The 26,196-nt window shown below is 39.5% G+C and overlaps 1 protein-coding gene across 13 annotated transcripts in view; it reads left to right on the top strand.

Annotated features, from left to right (window-relative positions):
• BCAS3 (BCAS3 microtubule associated cell migration factor) overlaps nucleotides 1-26,196 on the top strand; it is a 300,061-nt gene that overhangs the window by 31,326 nt on the left and 242,539 nt on the right. For all 13 annotated transcript variants that reach the window (XM_033518900.1, XM_015646438.3, XM_019008603.2 and 10 more), the window contains exons 8-12: nucleotides 2,168-2,275; nucleotides 4,798-4,874; nucleotides 15,093-15,169; nucleotides 16,826-16,909; nucleotides 22,151-22,321. In XM_033518900.1, the coding sequence (XP_033374791.1) occupies nucleotides 2,168-2,275; nucleotides 4,798-4,874; nucleotides 15,093-15,169; nucleotides 16,826-16,909; nucleotides 22,151-22,321 (517 nt within the window). The remainder of the gene's footprint in view (nucleotides 1-2,167; nucleotides 2,276-4,797; nucleotides 4,875-15,092; nucleotides 15,170-16,825; nucleotides 16,910-22,150; nucleotides 22,322-26,196) is intronic.

Here is a 26,196-nt window from a genome sequence, read left to right as displayed (position 1 = left end):
GCCTTCAAGGCACAGAAAAATTTGCCTCGTGTTGATTCCATCACTCTTCTCCTTTTTACATTTTTTTCCCATTAAAAAAGCAGGAGTGTTTTGAGGGGTGTGTTTGTCTTTGTGCAAACATTTTGCACAGAGCTTTTCTGCCATGGTGGGACCCAGCAGATCTGGGAGGAGGTGATGCTGTCGTGGAGCACGATCACAGATGTCACCAAGTGCCAGCTGGAGGAGGCATCTGCTGTTTCCCCTCCATCCCTGCACTGCAGCACCTTTCAAACAGGAGAAGATACACTCAAGGCCTGAGTGTATTTATACATTTATTATTGCCACGTTTTTAACTTGTTGGTGGATTTGTGTCCCTTACCTTTTAAGAAGTTGTTGATCTCTCTGCGGTTGTTTGAGCAATCAGGATGCATAATGAATATTTGTTGATAACCTATGGGACTAATTGACAATTATTTTATTTGTGACAGAATTTCAGAGTATTTCTGACCTACCCTTATAAAATATTCCAGGGCACAAGGCTTGGAGCAACCTGGGATAGTGGAAGGTGTCCCTGTAAACTGGATCAGCTTTAAGGTCCCTTCCCACCCAACCCAGTGTGGAATTCTGTGATTCCATGACATTCCTTGATTATTGGCATTTGAACTCAAGTTTTTACCCAGTGTGGTTGACAAAAGCATTGGTAGAATGGTCTTACCATGATCAGCCAAGAGATCATAATAATTAAGCCATAATAATAATTATGCATTTGAGTGAGAGAATTATTACTCATAAATTAGAAAAATTGTTCAAAACAGGCTGATATGAAAATAGTAATCACTATTAATTGTGTTAATATAATTTTAGCTATATCTACTTGGAGATTTCTGTTTTGAAATTCCCCTTCTATCAATATTATAATTTGCTAAAGGTACTAAATCAATTAATTTTAAAAAGTTTGTACATAGATCTTGCAGTAGTTTTCTGTGTTTTTGAGCAGCAGTGGACTTTAATGTGAAGGAACTGACTTGAGTTTCACTGGTTTAGAGGTGTTTTTGAAGGGCCTTTGAAGTGCTTGAAGTAATAAATTGCACCCTCTAGTTATTAGCCTAGAAATATGTATATTTTGGGAAAAATTTCAGCGGGCAAAATGTCAAAAGTTATTTTTTCTATTATTTTTCTGACAGCTGTCTTGCTGTGCATTTACTGTATATTATACATTACTGTATAAACCACTTTAATATCTTGAGGCATTGGGGGTAAACAAATTGGCATTTGTCCTCCAGCTTTCCAGAAAATTCTCGAGCAGCTTGAGGCAATCCAAGAGACAAGCGAGTGCTGGGGCAGGAATTGTGTGAAAGTCTGTAAAATAAAACAGATACGGGCAGGGGGGAACACCCTCTTTTACCAATGCTCAGGATGTGTTTGTACAGCTGGCAATTTGTGCTCCTTCATATTCCTTGACCTAGAAATAGCCAAGGTTTTAATGCGTTCTTGGAGGGGGAGAAAGGTGTTGTGGAGCAGAGCTGCCACATCAAAGCCTCTCCTCAGCCTCTAAAAGGGTTTCCACCACTGCCTTCCTCGGCCCTATCGAACACTCAGCACTTTTCCCACTCAGCCTTTTTATTAAGAAATGGCCTTAAAGCTTTTATTTATATGAAAATGATAAAAGTGACACAAAGCAGTTGGAAAGATCTGGGCGGTTCAAACAAATCTCCATCAGGGATGTAATGTAAATTCTGGGTGAGGTGTCTCCATCAGCCCAAGGCAGGGCTTTCCTCTGCTGCTCTGGGGAAAGTCCTCCCTGGAGCAGAGAGTTACTCTGAGGAGTAGTTTTGTACTAGGATGTGGTTTGAAACTTCCAAAGTGTTACTGGTGGTAAAGGAAACCAAGTGTGTGATAATCAGTTGCACAACACAGGTTGATGGCCGTTGTGGAGGTCATAATTCAGTTTTCCTCCTTAATGTAGAAGGTTTATATTGACCCTTTGTTCTCCAGGATTCTGCTGGGATTGCTGGAATTCTGGGACCAGACTTGATATTCTTGGAGGACTTTTCCAACCTTAATAATTCCGTGGTTCTGTGACTTTTCCTTTAGCATGCTAAGCAACATAAGGAGGCTGTAAGAATTAAACCCCAGTTTTTAAAATATCCTGATTTCCATTGAAATATTTTTTTTTAATTCCTTTCAGCACCAGCCCACCCTACTGCTGTGTGGATCTGTATTCCCTGAGAACAGGAGAGATGGTCAAGTCCATCCAGTTCAAAACTCCTATTTATGACCTGCATTGCAATAAAAGGTAAGGGTGCTCACTCTGCATTCCTTGTGTGTTAGGCCATGCCAGATTTTGGTAATAAATAAATTTCTGATGTATAACCTCCCTGATGTTCTTTTTTTTTTTTACTCTCCTGTGAGCACAGCCCTGATTCTCCATTTTTCAAGGAGTGTTTCAGTTGGAATGCATCAATGTCCTTCCCCCATGCCTTTGGTTTAAGAAGCTCAAACCAAAAAATCATTTAAGCTTCTTTCAGTTGTGCTAAAGGGTGAGCAGGAACTGCTGAAATCCTCGATGATCCACCTACAGCTGGGGAAATGGGATCACAGAGAGTTTAGACAGCACAGAGCACTAAGGAGTTTATGTCTCTCTTCTTTGTGTTGGTCTGTCAGATTTTGTGTCCCTGCACATCCAAAACATTCCTGGTGTGCGGTCTGTGGTTTGCAGGGAATAACGTTCCAGTGAGTCAAGTAACAAAGCATCTCTGGGTTGGGATAGAGAGAAAATGGCTCTGGAGGCTGAGGATCAGAGAGTTCCAGCAGAACAGCATCTGTTGTGTCCATGGAATCAAATTTTGCTGAGTTAATATGAAATCCCCATCTCTCCCAGACACACAGAACTGGAGTTTTGTGGTTTGCTCTGTAGTTTGCCACATCTTTTTAAGGCAGAGGAAAAATCCCAGGATCCTTGTGTGAGGATCCTGCTGATCCCTTGGCACTGCTGATGGGAGAATTTGGAGTGGTGACTTTGGTTCAAGCCCTGCTGATGTTCCTGCTCCCTTCACCCTCCCATTACTGCCCTGAGTCACTGTGGCCTCAGGTGCCCTGGGGGATGGTGCAATGCAAATCCTGGGCTAAAGGTAGAGCCTGGATGAAGAAATTACTGCATTTCTTTGGAAATCCAAATTGCCACGCCAGAATGGATGGTCCTTCAGTAAATAGTAACACAAATCACTGGGAAATTCAGAATGGTTTGGTTTTTGTGCCTGGTTTTGTTGCAGTTGGGAAATAGATGAGTGTGTGTCAAACTTGTGCAACTAAGTGTAAACTGCTACTAAAAATAAATAGATCAATAAATCCTCTGGAATCATCCATCTGGGTGTCTTCAAGGAGGAGAAAACAAAAATCTCTGGGACTGGGAAATATTCCCATCAAATATCCATAGGTTTTCAATATATACACATTACACTTCCACCTGCAGCCAAGGCCTTCCCATTATTCATTGGTTTCCTTTATTTTAGGCAATGTAGAAAAAGTTAGAATTGATATATTTTCTTCAGTTTTTTTCTCCTGCAGTTTCAGCAATTGGAAGTTGTTGTTTAAATAAAACTATGAATGTGTCAAAAACTAATTTGTATTCTTTACATACCTGAAAACATCAGTGAGCATGAGGGGATGGTGTATATTTTGATTTTAGTGTAGTCCTTCACAGGTATTGAGCTCTCATGGGATAAGAGGAAATGTTCTTGTGGCAAAACAGATAAAAATAGGGAAAAAGGGGTTAAAGGCTGATTTCACACTGCTGGGAGATAATCATCACCCTTTCCCCAAGGACATGAGTCGAGACTGAGGTGATTCATCCCCTTTTTAAAGGTGACTGTTCCAGGCTGTAACACACAGTCATAATGTTCACATGAAGCATTAGGTGTGTGTTTTAGTCAGTGAGAGATGTGATTAATTTTTTTCCACTTTGTACCTTTACAATTAAAACTATTAAAACAATATTTAACAATGCTGTATATTGACAGCTAATTAAAAAATGCTTTCTCACAGTCTGCCTAATGAGAGAATAACAGATTATTAATTATGTCATATTGCTAAATGTAGGTTTTATGTGTTGCTTTCCCAGGTGCTTCTTTCATGTCAAGCTTTTAAAAATTTGATTTTGGGAAGTCATTAGTGTGGGAGAAATTGTTCCCTGGTTCTGAAACTTCCAAGATGCTGCTCTGCTTCCACATTTGCATCTCTGGGCTCTGTTTTTTGAGGCTGCACCGTGTTTCCTGTGTAGTTATCCTGTGGTTTTTGGCCTTTACAACAGAAGTGTGTAGTGTACAAACAAACATAAACATACATCTTTAATTTGCTAATTGACCCAAATTCTGCTTCTCTCAGCTCTGTGTGCTGATATTCTTTACACTCCCTCCTGCTTGTAGTAACAAAAATGTTTTAATAACTGTGCACTGAGGTGGGCAATGGGATTATTTCACATTTAGCTCGTGTTCTGCCGATGGTTGAGTGTTGTTTGAGTCAGTGAGAGTAATTCAGGGTCTTTGCATCTCCATTCTTGCTTTTTAATGGAGCTTTGACTGCCAGAGCTATATCACAAATGTGCTGTGCTGCTGTGGATCAGAGCCCTGCACTTCCTGAAGTGGAGTTTATGTGGTTGGGAGGAGAGAGAACCCTCAATAACTGCCAGGGATTGGTAGCCTGGCACTTCATCACTGCACAGTTTGTATTGATGCTTTTGAAATAATTACATTTAGATATTGAGTCTTTAAACCAATGCATTTAGTGTCTAAAGTGGACCTTCCATTTTTGTGTTTTCAGGATCCTCGTTGTGGTCCTGCAGGAGAAAATCGCCGCCTTTGACAGCTGCACTTTCACCAAAAAATTCTTCGTTACCAGTACGTACAATTTTGGGCTCAGAGGAGGACAGAACAGATTTGGTTTTTGTTTTTTTGTTTCTTTCTAAATCCTCAAAGCAGGTTTCCATGAATCATTTGGAACTTCAGGAAAATTTGTTTTAAAAGAACCAACCCAAACCCAAATTCTGCTCTGCGAATATTTAACTCTTTTCTGTATTTATTATTGCTGTAACTAATTGTGAAGGGCACCCACACTGCCATCCATCAGTAGCTGAACAGTTTTGTTCATTTTGCACAAATATGTGTAAAAGCCTCTGGTGGGAGGCAATGAAACCCACATTAACAGTGATCTGCTGTTCATTTCTGGTTGTTCCTTAGGCACATTGGGTTATTTCATGTGTCTTTACAGTTCATCATTGACTTTGGAAAGGTCAGAATTTTATTACTAAAAAGAGTCTGCATTTTTCTGAATGTATTTTCAGTCACAATTTAAAAAGTTTAAATTGTTTTCTAATATTATCTCTGAATTTATAGAAAAATCTCCTTGGGAGAAGCAGTTTCTTGTAGTTTGAGGGAAGGCAGCTTCATGCAGTAATATTAAAGTTGCCAATAGGTGTCAGTTTCTTCCTATCCATGGATGTGAGATACTGGGAATCTGCTGGGATTCAGTGACAAGATGGGAAAGGACTTACTTCTGTCCTATTCATCACTTTCATTTCATCAAAAAGAATTAGGGGATAAGCCTTGCTTTATTTTAGATCAAAAGTAAAGAAAACCCCTTAGTTAAATGTGTGTTCTGAGAATTTTTGGGCTTATTTTGTTGCTTGTTTTTTTGGTTTTTTTTTAAGATACTGAAATTTATTTTTAAAAATGAATGCCCTGAACTGAATTTTGAGGAACAGAGATACTCTATTGTTAACCATAACTTTGATTTGCTATATGTTTTGTAGAACAGCTGTGAAATTTCAAGAGGATAAATTAAAACTTTCGGAGATAATGACCAAATTATTTTTAAAAAAAATCCAAAAATTCCTGAAATGTCACTAATGCTGGTGTATTTCTCCAGCTGTGCTGCTTCTTAATATGAGAAACTCAAGATTTTCTGAAACTTTCTTCTGGTTTAATTAAGGACAAACTCACTTTTGGGGCATTTCGGATGCCCCAACCTCCAGAGCTGGAGCCACCACAGCCCTTTTCTGTGCCCTGCCAGCTCAGTGGTGGCTGGGACATGGTGTGAGTGGGCCGAGCTGTGTTTTTTCCCTGGATTTATGTTTTTTGGGACCTGGCCTGAGGATCCCAAGCTCAGCCATTCCCTGGATCCCGCTCCCAGGCTGGTGCTGTGCCCTGGCACGTCATGGCTGCAGCAGAGCTTTTGTCTGAGCTTTCCCATTTCATGTGCTGAAGTCTCCTCGACCTGAGAGCATATCTTTAAAGGCTTAAATTCCTCTGATGTGTTTGCAATTGGTTGTAAATGAGCTCCCTCGTTAGCTGCAGGGACTTCTGGGAGGCAGCCAACTGGCCACGACTGCCTTCTTTGGCTGTGGCTCTTTAAAAAAATAGTTACTAAAGGACAGTGCCAGTATCAATTAAAAAAATAGAAATCCTTGAAAAGGAAGCTCAGGAAAAGGAGGCTCAGAGGCCTTTTGGGTTGCATTACTGGGGCAGCCTGTCCAGACTGATGCTGGTGCACCTCAGCTGTGAGGATGTCTCTGCCTGCCCAGAGAATTTGACAGCATGAAAAAGATTCTCTGACTGGTTTTGGTCAGAAGGGAGGGCATAACGGTCAGAAATATTACTGAGGATCACTGACTCCTTGAAGGGTTTTCTGTTACTTTTAAGGAAAAGAAAATCTTTTTTTTTTTTTCAAGAAGATTTGGTGATGGTGTGGAAATTAAATCTTCCATCCCTGTCAACTAAGTGGTGTGTGAGCCTTAGAACCTCACTGAGACAGCACAAACATGCAGCAGGAGCTCTGCTCTGTTTTGTTGATTCTTTCTACATAGAAATGAAATGCAGAATGTCCAATTAAAAGCAGTGTCAGGAATTCTGAAGTTCCTCAGAAATGCTAATGCAGCTGCCGTGCACATGAGGAGTATTTGTCTTTCTGTTTTTGTTTTTGTGGTTGGATGTGTAGCTTAATATATTGTTACAATAAATACACCATAAAATATTCAGGATGTAGATGGTGAAGTTCGTGCTGCTGTTGGAATGTTTTAACTCCTGCATTTCCTGATTTTTCCTGAGCGAGTTTGACATAGAACCAACAACCTTTGTTTTCCCCTGCATGGGATTACATGGAAATGTGCTGATTTGACTTGGATGGCAGAGAGCCAGCACGTTTTATTTGTGCCCTTTGTAACAACAGCTCAGTGTACAGGTGCTGCAGACTGGGAGAGGGAATTTAAGACAGGTGCTTAAACGTGGAGGGAAAACATGCTGTAACTATTGTAGAAAAATTACCAGGATATCCCCTAATCTACCCTGTGGGGTGTTCTGATTTTTAAATGTCTGCTAGGAGAAGGCAGAACATCAGTCTCATGGCAGTCACTTCCATCCATCACTGCTCTCCTTGTGCTTGCAGCCAGCTCCTTTGCCCTAAGAAAAGACACCGAGGGGAGGAGAAAGCCCAGCAGGAATTTCACATCCTGCAGTGATTTAGGTGCTCATGTGGCCAAACTAAAAAAATAAAAAAATCATTTGATGCTTATGTTAAGAATGTGTTTCCTTTCCTGGTTGTGAGTGTCAAGATGTGGATTTTAAATAGATTCTTAAATAGCTCAGAGTTTTATTGTGGTTCACTTCAGATTTCCTTCAGAGCCTTTTCAGTACGTGCCTGAAGGATCAGAAGCCAAAGCGATACACAGAAACCAAAGTGATGCTCAGGCTTTTTTTTACCCCTACTTTGCTCTAAACAAAAGCTGCAGAAAAGCTGAATTCCATTGATTTCTATTCCATCAGTGCTCCTCACCCCAAAACTGCTTACTTAGTGCAACACTGATGGTTATGAATATGGCCTGATGGATACTTTCCTTCTCCATCAAGAATATCCTGCCCACCCCCTGGGCCCTGAGTAAAGATCCTCCCAGATAACATCATGCATGTGGCATCATCCTGTGTCCGATAACGAGGGCCTGCTCAGCTTCCCTGGCCCTTCCACTCCTCATATTGATATATTCTCCATCCGTGACTCCCCAGGGATGGAGACAGTTATTGCAGCCATTAGCTGGCACCACATTTCTATTGATGCTGTTCTGTAGAGCCCTGAGAGGTAATTTTGCAGATTTTAGTCAGAGTAGTTTATTGTATAGAAAGTCTCAAAAGGCTCTCCTCACCACAAGCCAAAAATCAGGTGGTGGATGTTAAATGTCCTGCACCTCTCCAAGTAAATAAAAGCCCCAAACCAAATGGAGTTGGGTGCTCTGATCTGCAGGTTGGATTTGGGGTTGCTGTTTGCTCTCACATTCACACACAAGGAATAATTTGGTGGTTTCAGTTTGTCACAAGGCTGGTCTGGAAGTCATCGAGGCTTTTTTTGGACATTTCTGTTGGAATTCCTTTCCCTGATGGGCTCACAGGAAGTGTTTGAGCTCTTGGCTTTGAAGTAAAAAACACTGGGTGTCTTATGAAGAGGTTTAATGCCTGAAGAGTCACATTCTTCAAGAAGTTGTGTGTGTTTCCCTCCTCAGCTGTGGGCATTTCTCTGCTTATCCCACATGGGATAATAATTGACAGGATTCCTTTGTCCGTGGGGGATCAGCTCAGCTCGAAAGTCCTCGGGGCAGGTGGGAAGGGAGCTCCTGAATCACAGGATTTTCTTGATCAGTGAAGAAGAGCCAAGAATGTCTCTGTGGATTGCTATAAGCACTTTTAATTTTTATACACCCACATCTATACGAGCACCTACCCCTTCATGGTGTTTTTCCCTGAGAAATGCTGATCTAATTTTGCTTTTTCTTTTTAACAGTGTTATTTATAAGAGATTTTTTTCCTGGCTGTGGGAATCAGTGTCTCACCATTCCAGGATAATGCTGAAACTCTCTTCTCAGAGAGGTCTTTGGGGCACTGTAGTGGATTTATGGGAACAAATGGCTTTGGTGCTTGCAGGAGGTTTTGCTCCACTGCAGGAAAATGTAAATACAACAGAAAAGCTTCATAAAGCCACAACAGAGGACTCAGTCCCCAAGATGTCTGTCTGTCATATCTCCTGGCTCTGACAGCTTTACAAATTAGATGTAAAACAGGAAGTGCTCTTTGTTTCTATATAAGTTATTTTTATCTAAAGCACCCAAATCCTTAATGTTAAAGGGCAGAAGAAGCCATCTGACATTGTCCTGCACAGAAACAGCCCCAGTGGCAACTTCTATTATTTATCAGTGTCCAAGTCTGAACAAAAAAGGAAAGTAAACCTGAGATTAAACACTGCCCTGAAATCAATCAGATTGGTGCTAAATTGAGCATCCAGGCCTAATGAACATGAAAGGCTACTGATATTTTTAGCAAAAGCTCTGGGATTGTGCTTGGTCCTGTGGAGTAACAGTAAAATCCTAAAATCATGGAATTCCTGAGTTGGAAGGGACCCACTGGGACCATCAATGTGCAGATGGTGGAGTGGGCAGGGAAGGAGATCTCTGTAGTAATAATAATAATAATAATAATAATAATAATAATAATAATAATAATAATTAATAAGTAAGGAAAAAAGGCCCTGGGTGGCAAACCTGATTTCTCAGTGGGTCCATCCTGCTCATTTACTCTTTTACTCCATTTTATGGGTGATGTTTAAACAGAAGGAAGTACAAGAACAATAGAAGAGTTTTGGAAATTATATGACAGTGTGAGAGTAATAACATTTACACAGGGCCTTTCATCTAGAAGGAACCCAGAGGAATTTATAAACAATATTGCTTTATACAGTTTATAAACAACAAAAAAATTGGTTTGCTAAAAAAACCAAAAAAACAATCAACCAAAAAAAAAATTAGATAAAACAACTTATATGGCTTGTTTTCCTTGAATAAACAAAGCTTTTGCTACAACAGTATCACTCTACCCATTATTTATTGCATATTCCCTCTCTGTGCTGTCTGCCATGGATTTATTTTCTGGCTGCTCTGCACTGCAAGACTTAAGGATGGAGTTCTGTAATTCCATTCCTATGGAGAGCTCTGTTTCGTAAGACCCAAAAGAGAATTACAGATTGATTATTAGAGAAGTAGCATCACTTCAGTGGGTTCTTGGAGTTATTTATTTAAAAATACACAATGGCCCTGCTTCACTGATTTTTGAAGTGATAATCCAGCAAGTCCTTTGAATGATTAAAGGCAACGAATTTTGGACAAAATGAGTTGCTTCTTTTGGAATTTGTTTAGAAAACTGAGTTTAAAACCATTGGACACTTCAGCTGATATATGTCATCTTTAATGAACCTTGCCAGGCACAGAAAACCCCTTGTTTTTCCAGAAATCAGGAAGGTTTCCTTAGGATGGAGGTAAGCCTGGGAATCTCTGCCTTCATGGCATTCCCTGTGACCCAAAAGATGCCATTTCTGCCTGATTTTGGGATCAGAGACAGAATCCTAAATGGCTTTTCTGTTAATAACTGCTGAAATAAAACTGGATTCCTCACAGGTACAAGGTGTGATGTATCCATTAAATTTAACCCCCTAGGAAACAGTAAATCGAAATTAGTTGTAAAAAAGGATGAGTATGTACCCCTGCAAAGGAAACTGGATGGAATTGGGGAAAAGAAAGCAGTGAAAATGATGGAAAAATAAAGTTTCCCTGTTAAACTGATAGGGGAAAAAGAGTGAAACAAGACAGAAAAGAACTTAAAATGTTTTTCATTAAAAAGTAAGAACAAAGTCAAGATAGAGGGGATGAAAGTCTGGAAAATACCAAAAACAGATTTTTTTTTCTGCACTATAAATATTGTTGTAAGGAATAAAGTTTCTATAATGTGCTGTGAAATTAAAAATCAACCAGTGGTGTCTTAAGATAAACATGATGGGATGTGTTAGGTGATTCTGATTCAGCTTTTTCATTCTCTCAGCTTTATTAATTCATGTATTAATTTACAATAGTTTATCAGATGTCATTTACATTGATGTGTTTTAGTGAAGTTTGAGAAAGAAATAAAATTATTCTCTGGGTAAGGAATTCTGCAAACTGAAGATAAGCCCTGACTTAGCTTAGACAAGTTCTGAGTGTTAACATCAGATTTTTCTAGGGAGAATAGTGTATTCCTATATTTCCTTTAAATCTTTCTTTTATAAAGAAGCTGTGGAGATGCTGAGGAGCTGCCCCAGTGGAAATGGTTCAAGTTTTATTAGTGGCGTGTTGGGTGATTTATTGGCCCAAGCTCTGTTCTAGCTGACATGGCTTGTAATGACTTTGTTCCTCTGAGCAGCGTTTTCCCAATGTGCTGTTTGTTTAAAAGACAAGTGGGAGGACAGGAATGTGTTGCTTTTCTCCTCTTGGCTGCTCTCTTTGTGTTCACATTGCCATCACTGAAGATCCAGGATGAGCTTTTGGAAAACAGTTCAAGGAAAAGATTGGAATCTTAGTTTTCTTGTAGGAGCTCAAAACTGATGGAAAGATCCAGAGTCAGAGGAGGGGATATTTGTGTGAATTTTCTGAGACAGGTAGAGGAGGTGATTTGGTTTATTGCAGGTTTATGGATTTGAATCTCCAATGGGTGGGGGAGATTTTCATTATTACCATAAGGGTAGTACTTGAAAATGAATGGAAAATAAAGAAACCTTCTCGTTTCTCAATCACAAAGCAGACATTTGTGTAGCTCTTCAGAGAACTTCAGGTAACTTGGGATTCCTGTATTCTCAGTAAAACAAAATATATAAAATCAGCACAGACACAATTAAGTTAAAAGCATCTTTGAATGCAAATAATCACAAACTATATGTTTATTGCAGTTGTCATTTTATAACCCAGTTATTAAAAAAAAAAAAAGGAAGAAACTGAGAAATTACAACACTGAAGAATTTACCTTTGGGGCTGTATATAACATTTTACATCCTGGAAGTGGCAATACCAAGGCACAGGATTTGAGGTGTCCTTATCTAAGCCCCTCTTCAGAGGGATCCTGGAGCCCATTTCTTATTCCTCACTTTTTTGTTAGGGCAGCACCAGTTGGAATTTTTGGGCACAGCAACTTGATAAAATTAGCAGAAAAAACTTGGAACTTTGATTCTGATTTTCAAAATGCAGTTTTTCTTCTTTTTTCCCCCCAACTTTGAAGTTACTCATTTCCTCTGCACAGAGGCAGAAATAACTGTGTACTCAAAAGTTACAAAGTAGTTTCCAGTAGGTTTTCACCTATATTTTTGTGAGTGATTAGCCCAGTTAAGCTGGTTCTAAGATCAGATATTTTTTCGTACTTGCTTGGTTTGCTGCACTTTTGGAAGAACTTTTCCTGAGTGATTCTTTCTTGGATGACCTCTCCATTCTGTCATTAAAACTTGGAAACTTTGGTCTTCTTGACAGTTAGTTCTGCATTCTCATTATGTTCATTCCTATTGTAAACATGCTAAAGTTGCTGCTGTTATTGCTTAGAATGGCTTTTTCCTCTGTTGTTTTGAAGTCTGGTAGAAGTAGAAGTTAATCTTTAAGAGAGTGGGGCTGGTGAGGATTGGATGGCCCAGCTCGATGGGTCATGCCGTGTCTGTCTTTTCATTTGCCTCATAGATGATGTTCTGCTGACTCCAGCTGTTTTTTTGGAAAGCAGAAAAACAATTTGCTTTTCCTTCCCATAAAGTATAACCCTTTGTTTATCCTTGTGCTGCTGCAAGTTTCCAAAATGCAAAGACTTGCAAAGAAAAGAAAGGGAGGAAATAGCTCCTTTTTTTACGCTGTTTTTCGTATCAGAAAGTAGAGTTTAGGACCGAGCTGAATTGTTGACCTTTGTGGAGTTTATTCTTAGAACTGGCTGATTTGTGTGTGGAGTCTGATTGACTGAGCCCAGTTCACAGGACAAACCACGGGCAGTGGGTTTGGGAAGGGCAGTCCCAGCTTTTCTAAGTAACTCTTCTGTTCAGTGATCACTTTTGGATTTGAAGAATTCTTTTTGCAGTTCTTCAATGACTTCAGTTCACTGAAGTAATTGAGAACAGCTCCCTTTTCCAAGCAGGACTTGGTTTTTTGCTGGGAGTTGTTGAATTGCTGAGACTCCTTTAGTTTTCTCCTGCAGGGATGTTACAAATTTGGGAAATGCAAGTCACTGGTTCTAAAGTCACTGTAGAGATTTACACGACGAGGGTTATCATCTGGCAACTTTTAGTGCTATATTTTATACATAAAAGGGAAGGTAAAAGAAAGGTTTGGGGGACCTGGATTCCTTCCTGACCCAGATAAGAGCTGCCGAGGCAGAAGTCGGCATTAAAACCTCACCGCTCCTGATCTATAATGTCATCGGAAGAACACGTTTGTATTTACAACCCAGAGCTGTATTTACAACCTCTGTTTTGCTTGCTTTGTTCCTTAAGAGGCTCTGGCTGCCCACATTTTATGCACTCTTGGAATGCAGTAACAATTGTGGCATCGTCTCTTCAGAATTCGTTTTCCTTCCTGAGATCAGGCCGGCCATAAGGCCTCTCAAAAGCCTCACTGGCTTCTGCCTGAGATGGCTTTAATTGGATGAATTAATTCCCTCCTTCCCTTGCTTTCTGATCTTTCAAACAGCTCACTGTGATCTTTGGAATTTTTAAATTCCCTCAGTGCTTTGTTCTGGACAGTGAAATCCAGGATTGTTTATCTCGGCGGGGCCTACGCGGGCCCAAAAACGCATCCAAAGTTGTCAAATGTCCATTGAAACTTCCCCGAAGGTGTTAACACCTCCCCCACTCCTCACACGCCTTCCCAGTGCTTGGCAGGTGTGGAGAACAAAACCATTCCACTTCTGGAAGTTCTGCTCTCCTCAGGAGATGTTCTGGAGTGTTTTGGAGCCTGCTGGAAAAGACCTGGATATCTGGGGAGATCTGGTTGTTTTTGCTTGCTATGGGTGCACAGCAGTGTCACGGTCTCAGAGCAGAGATTTAGAAAATAGAAAGCTTAACGGGCAGTGGCTGGCTTTGGGCTTTATTTTTATTTTTATTTAGGATTTTAAGCAATACTCTGAATAAAAGTTGTGTTGTTTTCTGAAATGCTGTTTGCCTGTGTTCCTTCAGCCCGGGGTGCAGGAGCAGCTGCCCAGGGCTCCTTTAAATCACACACACATGTCTGTAAGGTCTTCAATGTTTTGTTTCTTGACCAATCAGTGAGAGAATTTAAATTGCTAAATTGAGTGTATTTGCCTAAGAACTGATGAAAACTGAGATTAACCATTTGCTTGATAGCTTCTTCCTTTCCTCGGGTCTTTCCTCCTTATTTTTTCATGTAAAAATGCATATTTTTAAAATACAAATTAATTATTTGTAAAATTTTTATTTTACTTATAACATTTTATAAAAAGACGTATTTTAAAAACTTTATATATGAAGTGCCATTTAATTAAGGGCCTGATTAATTTTAAGTCTTTCCATGTTTTCATTCACATCTATTTTCTCTTACAGGTATTTTCTTGTTTTAATCCCCAGGAATAATTCTCTTTTCTAAGCTCATTTTTATCCATATATATAAATCTATTTTTAATGATAATATAAAGGTAATGGAAAACAGCTGAACAGTGGAAACATTGCCACCAATTTTAAAGAAATTATGAAATTTCCCACTGTGTAAAGTCAAGTTTGTGCAAAAGTATATGGAGAGGCTGAGGGCTTATTATAGAATTGTTAAAATCAAAACCAAAAGTATTTTGAAAGGCTGAGGGCTTGTATATAGAATTATTAAAAATGAAATCAAGAGCACAATACATCCTTTCATACAATAAAAATCTAGAAGAGCTTGAAGTGAGCAAACTGTTCACCAACAGAAAGGCGTCAATCAAATAAAATGAATTAAAATGTGAAGATACAAAACCAGTCGAGACAAACATCAATATTCCCTCACCCCAGAATGTCATTTTTGTATCAAAATGGCTTTGAAAATGCAAACATAAGGAGAAATGAATATTTACACATAATCAAATGTTTGAAATAGCTCATCTAACCACAGCCTTATCTCTAGAAACAAAAATGCAAGCATCCACTGAGTGATATTAGCAACTGAAAGGCCTTTGTTTAGACTTTTTGTTTTCTTGGCAATAAATAAAATCCTTTGGAAGAAGTCATTAAGATATTTCTTAATGTTGTCTTTTCAAACTTTGCAGGCTGCTATCCTTGTCCAGGGCCAAACATGAATCCTATTGCTCTTGGAAGCCGTTGGCTTGCTTATGCAGAAAATAAGGTAAGGAAGGGTTTGATATAAAAAAATACTTCTAGATTTTACATATATAGGGGGGAAAAGGAAAGAAAAGGTCACAGGAAAAAGGTATGTTCAAAAGAAAGTCTGTAAGAGGAGTTGCATTAAAATGACAGACCTACGTATTTTAAAATATTAGATCTGTACTCTGCACATTTGTTTTAAGCTCAGTTTAAGGAACTTGGAAGGCAGAGAAGACAGCCATCAACATGTGCTTTCAGTGAGGTAACTCGATAATCAACCCATTTTGTGCTTGAAAAGTTGAGAGCATTTAATTACAGACACTTCTCAAGGTAGGCAAATTTGGGGAAACTGAGGCTGGACAGAGCCTGGGTTTGTCTGAGCCAACACAGCAATGAACTCTGTAGGTTAGAAAATAGCATTAAAATGTCCACTTTTGAACATCTTTGAAAAAGTTAAGCTCCAGGAGAAAAAAAAATGAAATTTTGGAAAGACTTTTTCATCTTTCTAGAGACAAAGAAAATAGATTCCCAAGCAAAGAAATGATCTCTTTTACCCAGAGAAGTGGTTGTGTATTTAAAACTTGAAGTGAAGCCTAAATTCGGCTCCCAGTGCCTTACTTTAATTTCAAAGCAGATGTTTTTTCTCCCTTCTACCTGTGACTGGAGAAGCTGTTTCTAGAGCTGAGCCAGAAATTATCAGAGGCAGATTTTAGAAATGTATTTGCTGTTACACCTCCTCCAGCACAGCTGATTTCTTCCAAAATTCAGGCCTGCATTTCCTTTCCTGCCACATCTTGCTGATGCTGGAGAACTTAAGCCTGGTCAGCATGGAATTTAAACAGTATTGCTGCCAAAATGTCAGCAAAGGAATTGTATCACAAAGGGAATTTAAATGACTTGTGTGTTCCCAGGTAAATTCACAGTGGGTTTTCCCTAGTTTATGTATTTTTATTTAGATATTTAAATATAAGTAGGACAGAGAAACCTGTAGAAACAAATGCATCCTACAGTAATTTTAAATGTTATTCAGCACAAATAGTTAAATAGGCAAGATGTTCTGTGTGCAAGCAAGAAATATCTGTATTTTTTTCTAATTTTGCATAGAAGCACAGATTCTATTGTTAGTTAGGGTTCAAAGGCAAAACCTACTTTTGTAGGGTGATGGCAGGTACAAGAGTCTTGCTTTGATTTATTGATTTTGAAGAAGGGCAATAAAAAGCAAACCCCATGTACATTCCTTTAATCTATTAAATGCAAAGTTTCAAACAACTCTTTTCCTTTGTCATTTCTTTGCTTGCTCGTCATAAAAAGGAGGGGAAAGCCACACTTGGATTCTTAGAATGGCTGATATTTAATGTTACATATACATGGCTAAAGCTTTTGATTATATTTATTTAAATTTATTTGTGGTATTGCTGCCAGACCAAAAATCCCACCATTTCAAAGTTTATGAATTCTTAGTGAGTACTCATCTGGTAATTGAAAACTGGAGCGGGGGACGCGACAGTCTGGGTGGCACCCAGAAGATTATAAAAAGGGGTTAAGTGTCTCAGCAGGGCTTTTTGCTATTTGTAGGAAAAAACACACCACTGTACATGATAAATAAGAGCTCTGGTAATGGGTTATGGGTTTGTGCAGTTTAATAGTAGTGACTTGGTTGCTGTCTTTCTTCTTGTAGCTGATCCGATGCCATCAGTCCCGTGGTGGAGCCTGTGGAGACAACATTCAGTCTTACACTGCCACAGTCATTAGTGCTGCCAAAGTGAGTCCATCATCTGCCCTGGGAGAGCTGCTCCTGGAACATAATTATGAGGTTTCCCTGCTGAATTGGGCTGTGTGTCATCACCCCCTCCCTTCCCAGAGAGGAGAGCACACTGAGAGCCCTGCAGGCAGCAGCACTGTGCCTGCCCTCCCCATCCTCCCAAACTCTGACTAACTGTAGCTTTCCACAAAGTATCTCTGCTTCTGAACTGATTCTTACAAATTTTATTACAAATAGCTATTTCTATTAGAGGGAAGTGACAGTGGGATGGATTTGTGTAATGGCTGTTCATAGTGGCACAAGTTTATGCGATTAGAAATCAACATTGTGAATTATTAGTCTTTTAGCATCATGAAAAGTGACTTTACAAGTGCCTGCTGCTTTTTGGACTCCATCACACCCCCATTATACACTGTGCTCTCTCTGAAGGGTGACAGCACAGTACTGGAGCTAATTAATTACCTTCTTTGAAGGTTAGAGCTTATTAATGACTGTTTACATATAGGTTCCATTGCCTCATTTTCTTACTTCAGATGATGATATAAAATCCCTCTGTTTTCAGAGAAATGTCTGGGGTTTTGTAGTATCAAAAGAATCCCATGGCTTGGAAAAATCTTAAACAAGACCGAGCACAACTTTTGTTTTACCGTCTCCCTCCCATCTCCTTTCCTTGCTGCAACAACAATTTCTTTTTCTCACACGCACACACAGAGTGAGTTTTGGCACTGTGGGGTGAACTCGGTGCTGATTACAAGCTTCCCTTGTAACCACCAGCCTTTTCATTTCTGATATGTGCAAGAAAACAAACCTAATAATAGGAATGAAATGACAGCGCGGGACAGAAGGCTCGGTGGCACCGAGGAAAACAACAGTTAGGAGAAGCCACAAAGAGAGACACAGGGCAGGCCAGCTCATGTGAAAACAAAACAGAAAAACAAACAGTCCATCACAATCACAGTGTGGCCAGAGAAGGAGAAAAATCACAGCTTTTTACATTGTTGAGGGGAGCTGGAATTGCTCCTCTCCTGAGGTGATTTGCTGGATCTCTGTTACAGTTAAAAAAAACATGGTTAAAAAAAGGTGTGTGTGGAAATCTCCCCAAATTCCTTCAATCCCAGCATCATGAACATCTTTTTTATAGCACAGATAAGTTTGAAAAACCGATTGGCTTAGTGTGATCAGCCAGAGTTTGGATCAGATGTGGCAAAATCCTGCAAACAGATCACTGTTAGCTGATGGCCTTCCCTGCTGAGTAGTACTAGCCAGGCATCATAATCCAGAAATTCTGCTGTTAAGCTGAATTTATCACACTGAAGTAGTGCTATTGCATCATGTGAGTAGATACAGAAGATAAAATGTGTTTATAATCATAGGAAAGAGAAGATTGTTAGCCTCTGTACAGAGATAAACCCCCAGTGAGAGTTAGGAAAGGGGATAATCCCCAGGGCACGGGCTCTGTGCTGCTCTGTATTTGCACAACACATTGCTCATGCTCCTGCCTGTTGGATGTTACTGTAATAGACAAGATTAATACTAATATAGTTTTAAATATTTGCATGATTTGGCTCTTGAGGAGTATCTCAGCCTTAGTGTATTAATTTGTTATCCATGAGTGCACCACAGTAAATCTGCAATGTTTAATTTATTAGTGATTTCATTGAGTCTTGGCTTGCTGTCCAGCAGGTTTTCATCTCTGATAACTGGAGGGCTGACTTTCTTGCTGGCAAATAGATGCTCCACATATCTATTGCTCTTTTTCCATCTCATTGCTTCACCATCAAATTCACTCCTTCCTTATTGAATTCTTCATTTATGAACCTCTACCGCTGTTGTGTCCTATCAGCTGCAGGGGTTTGTATTTCCTTTGCTTTGATCAGCACAGGAGCAGCTTCTTGGGAAGTGGATGTCCTTTCCTTTTCCCTGCACTGCTGCTTTTTGGTTCAGAAGTGGTTCCATTAAAGTTCTTGTTTTGCCAGGTTACCTTGGGTTACAGCCTTTTCTCTGGTTGGCTTCCAATTTTCTAATGAAGTGAAAGAACCTTCTTATGAAAGAGAAGGAAAGCTGAGAGCTTTCAGCAGGGTCGCTTTGGAGAATTGCCCTTCAGATCCTCTCTAGAAGGTCTTGGTGGCAGCACAGAATATTTTCTGTGATGGTTTTGCCTTTGCTGACCCTTGTGGGGCCAGGGGTTTGTCCTCAGTGGGAGGTGCTGCAAATAAATTTCCTCCTTAATCAAATAACTTGGGAATTATTTAGGAAGGTCCCTGCTAACCAAAACCACTGAGGTCAAAGTTGTGATCGTGTTGGTGGCTTTCTGGGTGTTCATGTTCTAAAAGCTCTGGTAGTTTCTGTCATTTGACCAAGCAGAAAATTTTGGGAAGCAGAAAATGTGTCAAGATTCACATTTGGATTAATGATGAGCGAAGGTAAAAATGGATGTGTTTGGAGAAATGAAAGTATCATTCCTTAGAGGTGTTGAAGAATGCCCTCAGTGCATGTAGACAGGAAAGTCTCTTCCATAGATAAATACTCTTTTCAGTCCAGTTGAACAAACACAGTAGCATGGACATGGAATTTCTTTCAGAATAAACCCTATTATTCCTTTGTTCAAACTGAGTGTGAGGCTCAACCTCACTGTGTTGACACCCAAGGCAGATCTTTTTGATTTCTCTTTCTGCTTTCTATAGATTTTTCATTTGCAATCAAACAGATCATATAAAATGTATTTATTATGAGAAAAAGGAACACTATATTGTGCTGTCACTAAAAGGATGCAAGGCCTTTGTTAGAGCAAAGCATCCTAACAGGCACTGAATGGTGCATTTTAATTCTTTTCATCTAATTAAAGTTGTATTTACTTTTCAATTAAATGAGGTGTGTGGGCATACATCTATTTCAATTAAATATATGTATGTATTTATATTCAAATGACATATTTTGAAGTAGATAGGATACATATGAGCTTATGAATAATGTGTGTTTCTGCACACTGGATCAAGTATTTTAATTTTATTTATCAGCAGACTTCACTGGCGAGTTCCCATCGGTGATAAAGGAACTGGGACAGTGCAAACTTGAACCCATTTCATTTAAAATGTATTTGCTCTGTCACATGTCTCACATCAAATTATAAACCAAGTTCTTCTCACCTCATAACTCCTTTGTTTGATTCCTTCTCCATATCTTTTAATCCTGTACTGGTAAAGTGATTTAGCAAAGGCTGCATCTGTTTTCTCTTGTTACCTGATAACTTCTTAATGAGGACTAGCAGCTTATGTGAGAGCAAGGTCATTAGCCCTAATGGATGGAGGGGACAGCTGATATGGCATGGGAAAGGTTAAAGATTACCCCAGAAGTTTTTGCAAATATACACAACAGCACAGGGCAGTAAGTGCTGTAATGGTTCTGCAGTGATATTTCTGAGCTAATGGCCTTGGCCACATCTCTGCACACCTCTCCCTGCTGCAGGCCCACGCTGCTCCAGCACGCAGCATCACCACGGGCACTCTCTTCTAGACAGCTGTGAATTCGTGGTTGGTATTTTGTCATCCCATTGCTCTCACTATGAATATTAAAGATATTTTCTATAAGAGGTCAGTCACAGTTTGTAGCCTTTTCCCTCACACAGGTGTTTCACCGTGTAGCATTTACTGCTTTCTCCTCCCTGCTTTATAAACTGGGAACGAATCATTTTCTAGGATTTTAGCTATTGGCCAAAAAACTGCCGTGTCAGTTTTTGCCAGGAGAGCTGGAATTCATCCGTGATGGCACAGGGGCTATTTTAGGTTTATTCCTCAGCTATCAATATCTGCTTTATGTTACCTCTCCCAGCCTCCTGAATCCGCCGCTGTTAAAACCCGTTTTATTCTCCTCTGTCGTAGCCGGGTATAAAAAGAAATAACAAGAAACAAATGGCAGGATATTACTAAAGACTTTAAACCCCCAAAGCCATTGCTGTGCTAAAGGCCTGGCTCGATTTTAAGTGGAAGTATCTCCATTAGCATTAATGGGGTGAGTCCATCAGCAGAGGCATCTCAGAGGTTAATCAGCCTTCCTGGCTGGCCGTGGCCATCGATACCGTGTGGCGCCTGCTGCTGTTGGCCCTTCAGAGGCTTTCCTGACAACACACTAACAGACTTTGTGTAAGTCATTTCCCATGAATTATTAAAACAAACGTTTGGCTGCTAATTGATGAACACTAATGTGTTTTCTAATCACTGCAGTTTGAGATTTTAGCACTAAACAAAGCAGTTGCAATTGATTTGTGGCTGCTTCTTGGTTTCAGCCTGGGATCTGGACATTTTTTTCATTTTCAATTTAGCAGGCAGCTTAGCTTGTCTTTTTAGTTAAGAATTGGCTTGTTACAGTGTCATTCCATTCTGATCTCTTTTGCTATTTCTTATTTATATTGCATAATAAATCTGCTCAATTCTTTACAGGCAAATAAGGCACAGTCCTTGGTTCAAGGAGAAAATATTTAAAGTTATAGTTGGGCTTGTTTTTCTTTTCAGTCTGCATCTCTCCTACTGTATCTACTCTGCTTCTTTCTCCAAATAAAATAAAGCAAAATAGAAATAATCTTCAGCATCTTTAGCTGCTAAAAGCTGGTGCAATGAATGTGTTTTCAAACCCATGTCTGGGAAACATGCAGAGCCTGGAAAGTCCCATTCCTTGTGCTGGGATGTGCCTGGGACTTCCAGGACCTTGGGGGTGGCATTTTTAATTTTGCTGGATTTGAGTCTCATATTCAGTTTTAATGCTTAATTACTGAGTAAAAAATAAGTGTGTCAGATGTAGCAAAGGCCAAATTCTTGGTTTCTTGCACTGTGCAGAAGACAAAACTGTCAGCCTTAGGGGCTGTTTGAATTTTTGTGTGAGCAGTGCCTCCCCACACCCATCGTGGCCTCATCTTTGATCCTTCTGACCATCCATGCTATGGGAAGAAGTAAAATCAAAGTTAAAAAAACCTCAACTTAAAATACAAAAACCATTAAATTATTTGAACATTAAAATACTTCTTTTTTCAATAATGCTTTGGCATAATTGACTTCCAAAATAAAGGTGAATTCTTCCATTTACTAGGATGCCAAATTTTTTCAAGCTGTTTTATTCCAGCCTTTCGCAGCTCTGATACATCATTCCTCAACAAATCCATTTCTAGAAAAAAATCCGAGCTGAACCCACAGCACAGCCCTAAACACTGTTTAAAGGTTTGTTTTGGTTTTTTTTCCCCCTTTTTTGCAGACAATAAAGACTGGGCTGACGATGGTGGGGAAGGTGGTGACACAGCTCACGGGGACGCTGCCGTCGGGAGCCACCGAGGAGGAAATCCTGGCTCACAGCAACCTCCGCCGCAGTCCCCTGGTGCCTGGGATTGTCACCATCATCGACACCGAGACCGTGGCAGAGGGACAGGTAACGGTGTGCACACAGCCACAGCCTGCACTGCCACCACATTCCCAGGAAAATCATTTTTGTGCTGTTGGGAGTGAAAAATAAACCAGATTTTCACCGGGGCAGGAGTTTTACAGACTCACAGAGCTGGGGTAAAATCCTGTTTGGGACTGAAATGCAGCCAAAATATATATTGTCCTTGCAGCATATTTATGTGACACTTTGACAAGATCAAGTGTGAAGTGTCACATTTTGTCTCCCCAACACTTGTTCCTAATTGACATTGATTGATGCTGATCAGTCCAAGTGGAGATGTCTGATGATAGTTATTAATACAGAACGTGGCTGGAATATGGGGTTCTTCAGGAATAGGGGGAATTGGGGAATTCCAGGCTAAAATAAATGATGAGAGAAGTTGGCTATGAAGTGTAAAAGTTATAATTTTATGTAAATCCCAAATGCAGTCGAGCACGATGCTGTGCTGTGGGGCATTTGTACTGTTCTATAACAACAGAGTAAATTTAGTGTATATAATAATACACAGGCAGAATCATTTGTTACAAACTCCACACCATTATCAGACAGCTTTTAAATTGCTGGATTTTCCTGTCTTTATGACAGAGAAGATATCCATGTCTTTTTTTGTTTTGTTTCTACCACTCATTTAATTTTAAAGTGTCTGGTCCTGGATTCAGTGTTTATGCAGAACTCCCACACACTTCATTATTCTGTAACTAGTCCATGAGATTTTTTTCCTCATAGTCACATTTATTGAATTTAAAGCAAAAAAAACCTTCAATTTTTTCATGTTTTCCCCTATCTTTTTCATTCTCATTGCAGGTAAGTTAATGAGGTATTAAGGACACATCAGAAGTCAAATATTTTGCCCATTATTTTATGTTTTTTTCTTGACAGGAAAATAAAATCTTTTACTTGAAAAAAAAACAAAGCAAAACAAAAACTTCATTATAGTTGTTCCCTGACAATTAATTTTGGAAGTAATTAACCAAGCGATGTTGCATTGAAAAGGAATTGTTTATGAAACAGTATAGACATTTTCTTCCAAAACTGAAATAAGAGAAAGAAGATAATGTAAAAAAAAAATAAATTAAAATATTAGAGCCAGGTCCTAAAATAATTCTGTTGGCTGTTGGGATTTGTTTTTGTTTCCAGGAAAAAAAAAATCTTTTGGCTCTTCAAATACAACAAGGAAAGGAAAAAAAAGGCAAATTTGACTTCATAAATTTCTGATGAAGCTGTTTAATGTGGTCATTATTTCTGCTGGTCGCTGTCTGTGCTTTGATTCTTCTGCATAGGCCTGGGGGGGAAAAAAAAGATAGATCTCAGGTTTTTAAGTCTTGTTTTATATGATTTAGAGGTTTTATGAACTTGTCCTCTGAGCCTAACAATACTAGGGAGCTATCAAAGCCTAAAGAGCACTACAGGAGAGGAGCTGTAAAAATGATAATGTTTGTCTTGTCCAAACCCTGCTGCTCTAACATAAATAAGCCATCAGCTCTAGGAAAATAAGTTTTGTCTTCAACCTCCAGGAAGCTGGATATCCTAATGGTGTGTATTGCATTCATATTTTTGTCATCTGAAGTTTTTAAATGCTGTTAAATTATATAATTTATATCCAGTGCTGCGATTTGCTTTCAGAATTATATTTATTCCCAGGAAAAAAGAAAATAACCTTTCTTTGGCATTGTTATGATTTTCATGGTGCAGAAGATTTTTTATTTTTTATTTTTTTTTCTTACTGAAATATCCCTCTGGCAAAAAGAAATCTGATTTAAAAGAAATAAATGCACTTTGTACATGGTCATTCCACACTGCCAGTACAGAACCTTCTCCTGTGAGGGACTCCCAGTCCCTCTGAGTCTCTTCCTGTGCCCCCAGCTCTGTTTCCAGTGGAAATGTGAATTTTTTGCAGATGTGAGCTGGTAGATCCTGGTTTTGGCAGAGATCCTGAGGAGCCTGGCAGGGATGTGATGCTGTGGCTGGCAGGAGAATTCCTGGAAGGAATGCCAGTGTGGATGGCACTCGTTTGTCCTGGCTGGTTAACCCTGGCTGGGTTCAGGCAGGATTCAGGGAAGTTTTTCAGCACCTCTCACCTTTCAGGGAGGTGAGAATCTCACTGAGCTCGTTGGGGCTGCCCTGGACCCCAGCAGGCTCCAGCGTGGAGCTGATCCCAATGTGTGAACTCCTCATGCTGGGAATTTGTGACATTGTTTTATTCTCCTGTGGAAAATCAGTTTGTGGTCACCTGAGCTCCGTCATCACTTTGGCTGAGATGGAGGCGTGGTGGGGCAGGTTGGTGATGCCAAGTCCAGCCTCTCTGCTGTTTTAGGGTCACCAGTGGTTTTCCTAAAGTTACTGGTTTATAGAATCACAGATTGACAGAATCAGTAAGTTTGGGAAAGGCCTGCAAGGTCATCCAGTCCAGCCTTTGATTGAATCCTGCCATTGCCATGAGACCAAATTGTCACATCTGCTCGTTTTTTGAATCCTCCCAGGGATGGTGACTCCACTTTCCCATGGGGGAACTACTTTTCAGTGCTGAGCCACTCTCAGTGAAAGGATTTTCCCTTGTTTTATCACCCCAGTTTTCAGATTCCTGACAATAAGAGTTCTGGCTGGAATCAACAAACCCTTTCTGCTGGGATGAGATTCCTGGTTTGGGATGTTCATGGCTGTGCCCATCAGGCTCTTCCTCCACTCACTGAGAAACCCTGAATTAAAAATTCCAACCAAGTATTTTCTGGGCTAAATGAACACTTGGAAAGCCTTGAATCCTATTCAGCAGGGATTGCTGTGTGCTCACATGGGTTTCAGCCTTGTCACAGCTGAGGGGAATTTCAGAAGCAGGGAGGAATTATTTTCTTATCATCAGTGCCCTCCTAATATAAAATAAATACCTCACCTCCTTCAGGTCAATAAAGATTTCTATCAAACCTGCACAGCCTGACCAAGAATTTGGGTGTTGCAGTGAAAGATACATTTTCCAAGTAATAAAATATGCCTGTAAGATAAGATACAGTAAAAAAAACCCAAAAGAATTAATCTGTTTTAAAAAGAGAAAGAAAATGGAAGACAACAATAAATCTAAGACAGGCAAATGCATCATTCTGGAGGAGAATTAAGCTTTTTTTTTGAGTGGGGAAGCATTTTTTTTAAATAAATATGTCTAAAGTTTTTCAAATTAATGATCCAAGTACCTTTCCAGTTGTTTCAAGCTCAGCACACAGGTTCTAAAGGTGGACTGAGCTGCTCTGTGCCTGTGTACAAATATAACAATTTCTGTGCCAGGAGGATGATGAAGGGACATGTTCTGGACACAGACCAGGAGGACTGACTTATTTTTTATCATTCCAAAGGCATTAAATATGAAGGATGTGAGAGGGAGCTTGATGTGTCTCATTCACTGCTGCCATGGCAGAGGGTGAAATGCAAACTCACTACTGAAAAATCCACAATTAAAGACCAAAGAACTCTCCTAATGTAGGAGGATTAAATCTGCAGGGAAAGTATTTTTAATAAATCTTATTAATGTAGATATTGTAGTAAACTCTCATCCCCAGCAGTTGTTTATGTGATAGTTCCTACTTTCAAAGTTGGTGCTACTTTAAGAAAATTTGAATGATGAGGTAATTAAATAAATGCAGAGGAATGCAGAATTATTGACATTGGCTGTCAGGAGATATTTGTAAAAGGAATAAAAATAATTATCGAGATGCCCAAGTAACTTTGTGGTAAACCAAAATATGTTAACAAGGTTGTGTGCTTGTTTAAACTTCCTTCTAATGAAGTGTTAGCAAACTTTTCAGTTAGATGGAAGGACTATTTATTTGAATCCCTTAATTAGTTGAAATGGATAAACCTAAAGCTGTACAGAT

This window comes from Parus major, chromosome 19 (genome assembly GCF_001522545.3).
Source record: "Parus major isolate Abel chromosome 19, Parus_major1.1, whole genome shotgun sequence".
Classification (NCBI taxonomy): domain Eukaryota; kingdom Metazoa; phylum Chordata; class Aves; order Passeriformes; family Paridae; genus Parus; species Parus major.
This window is presented reverse-complemented; position numbering and strand designations above follow the sequence as displayed.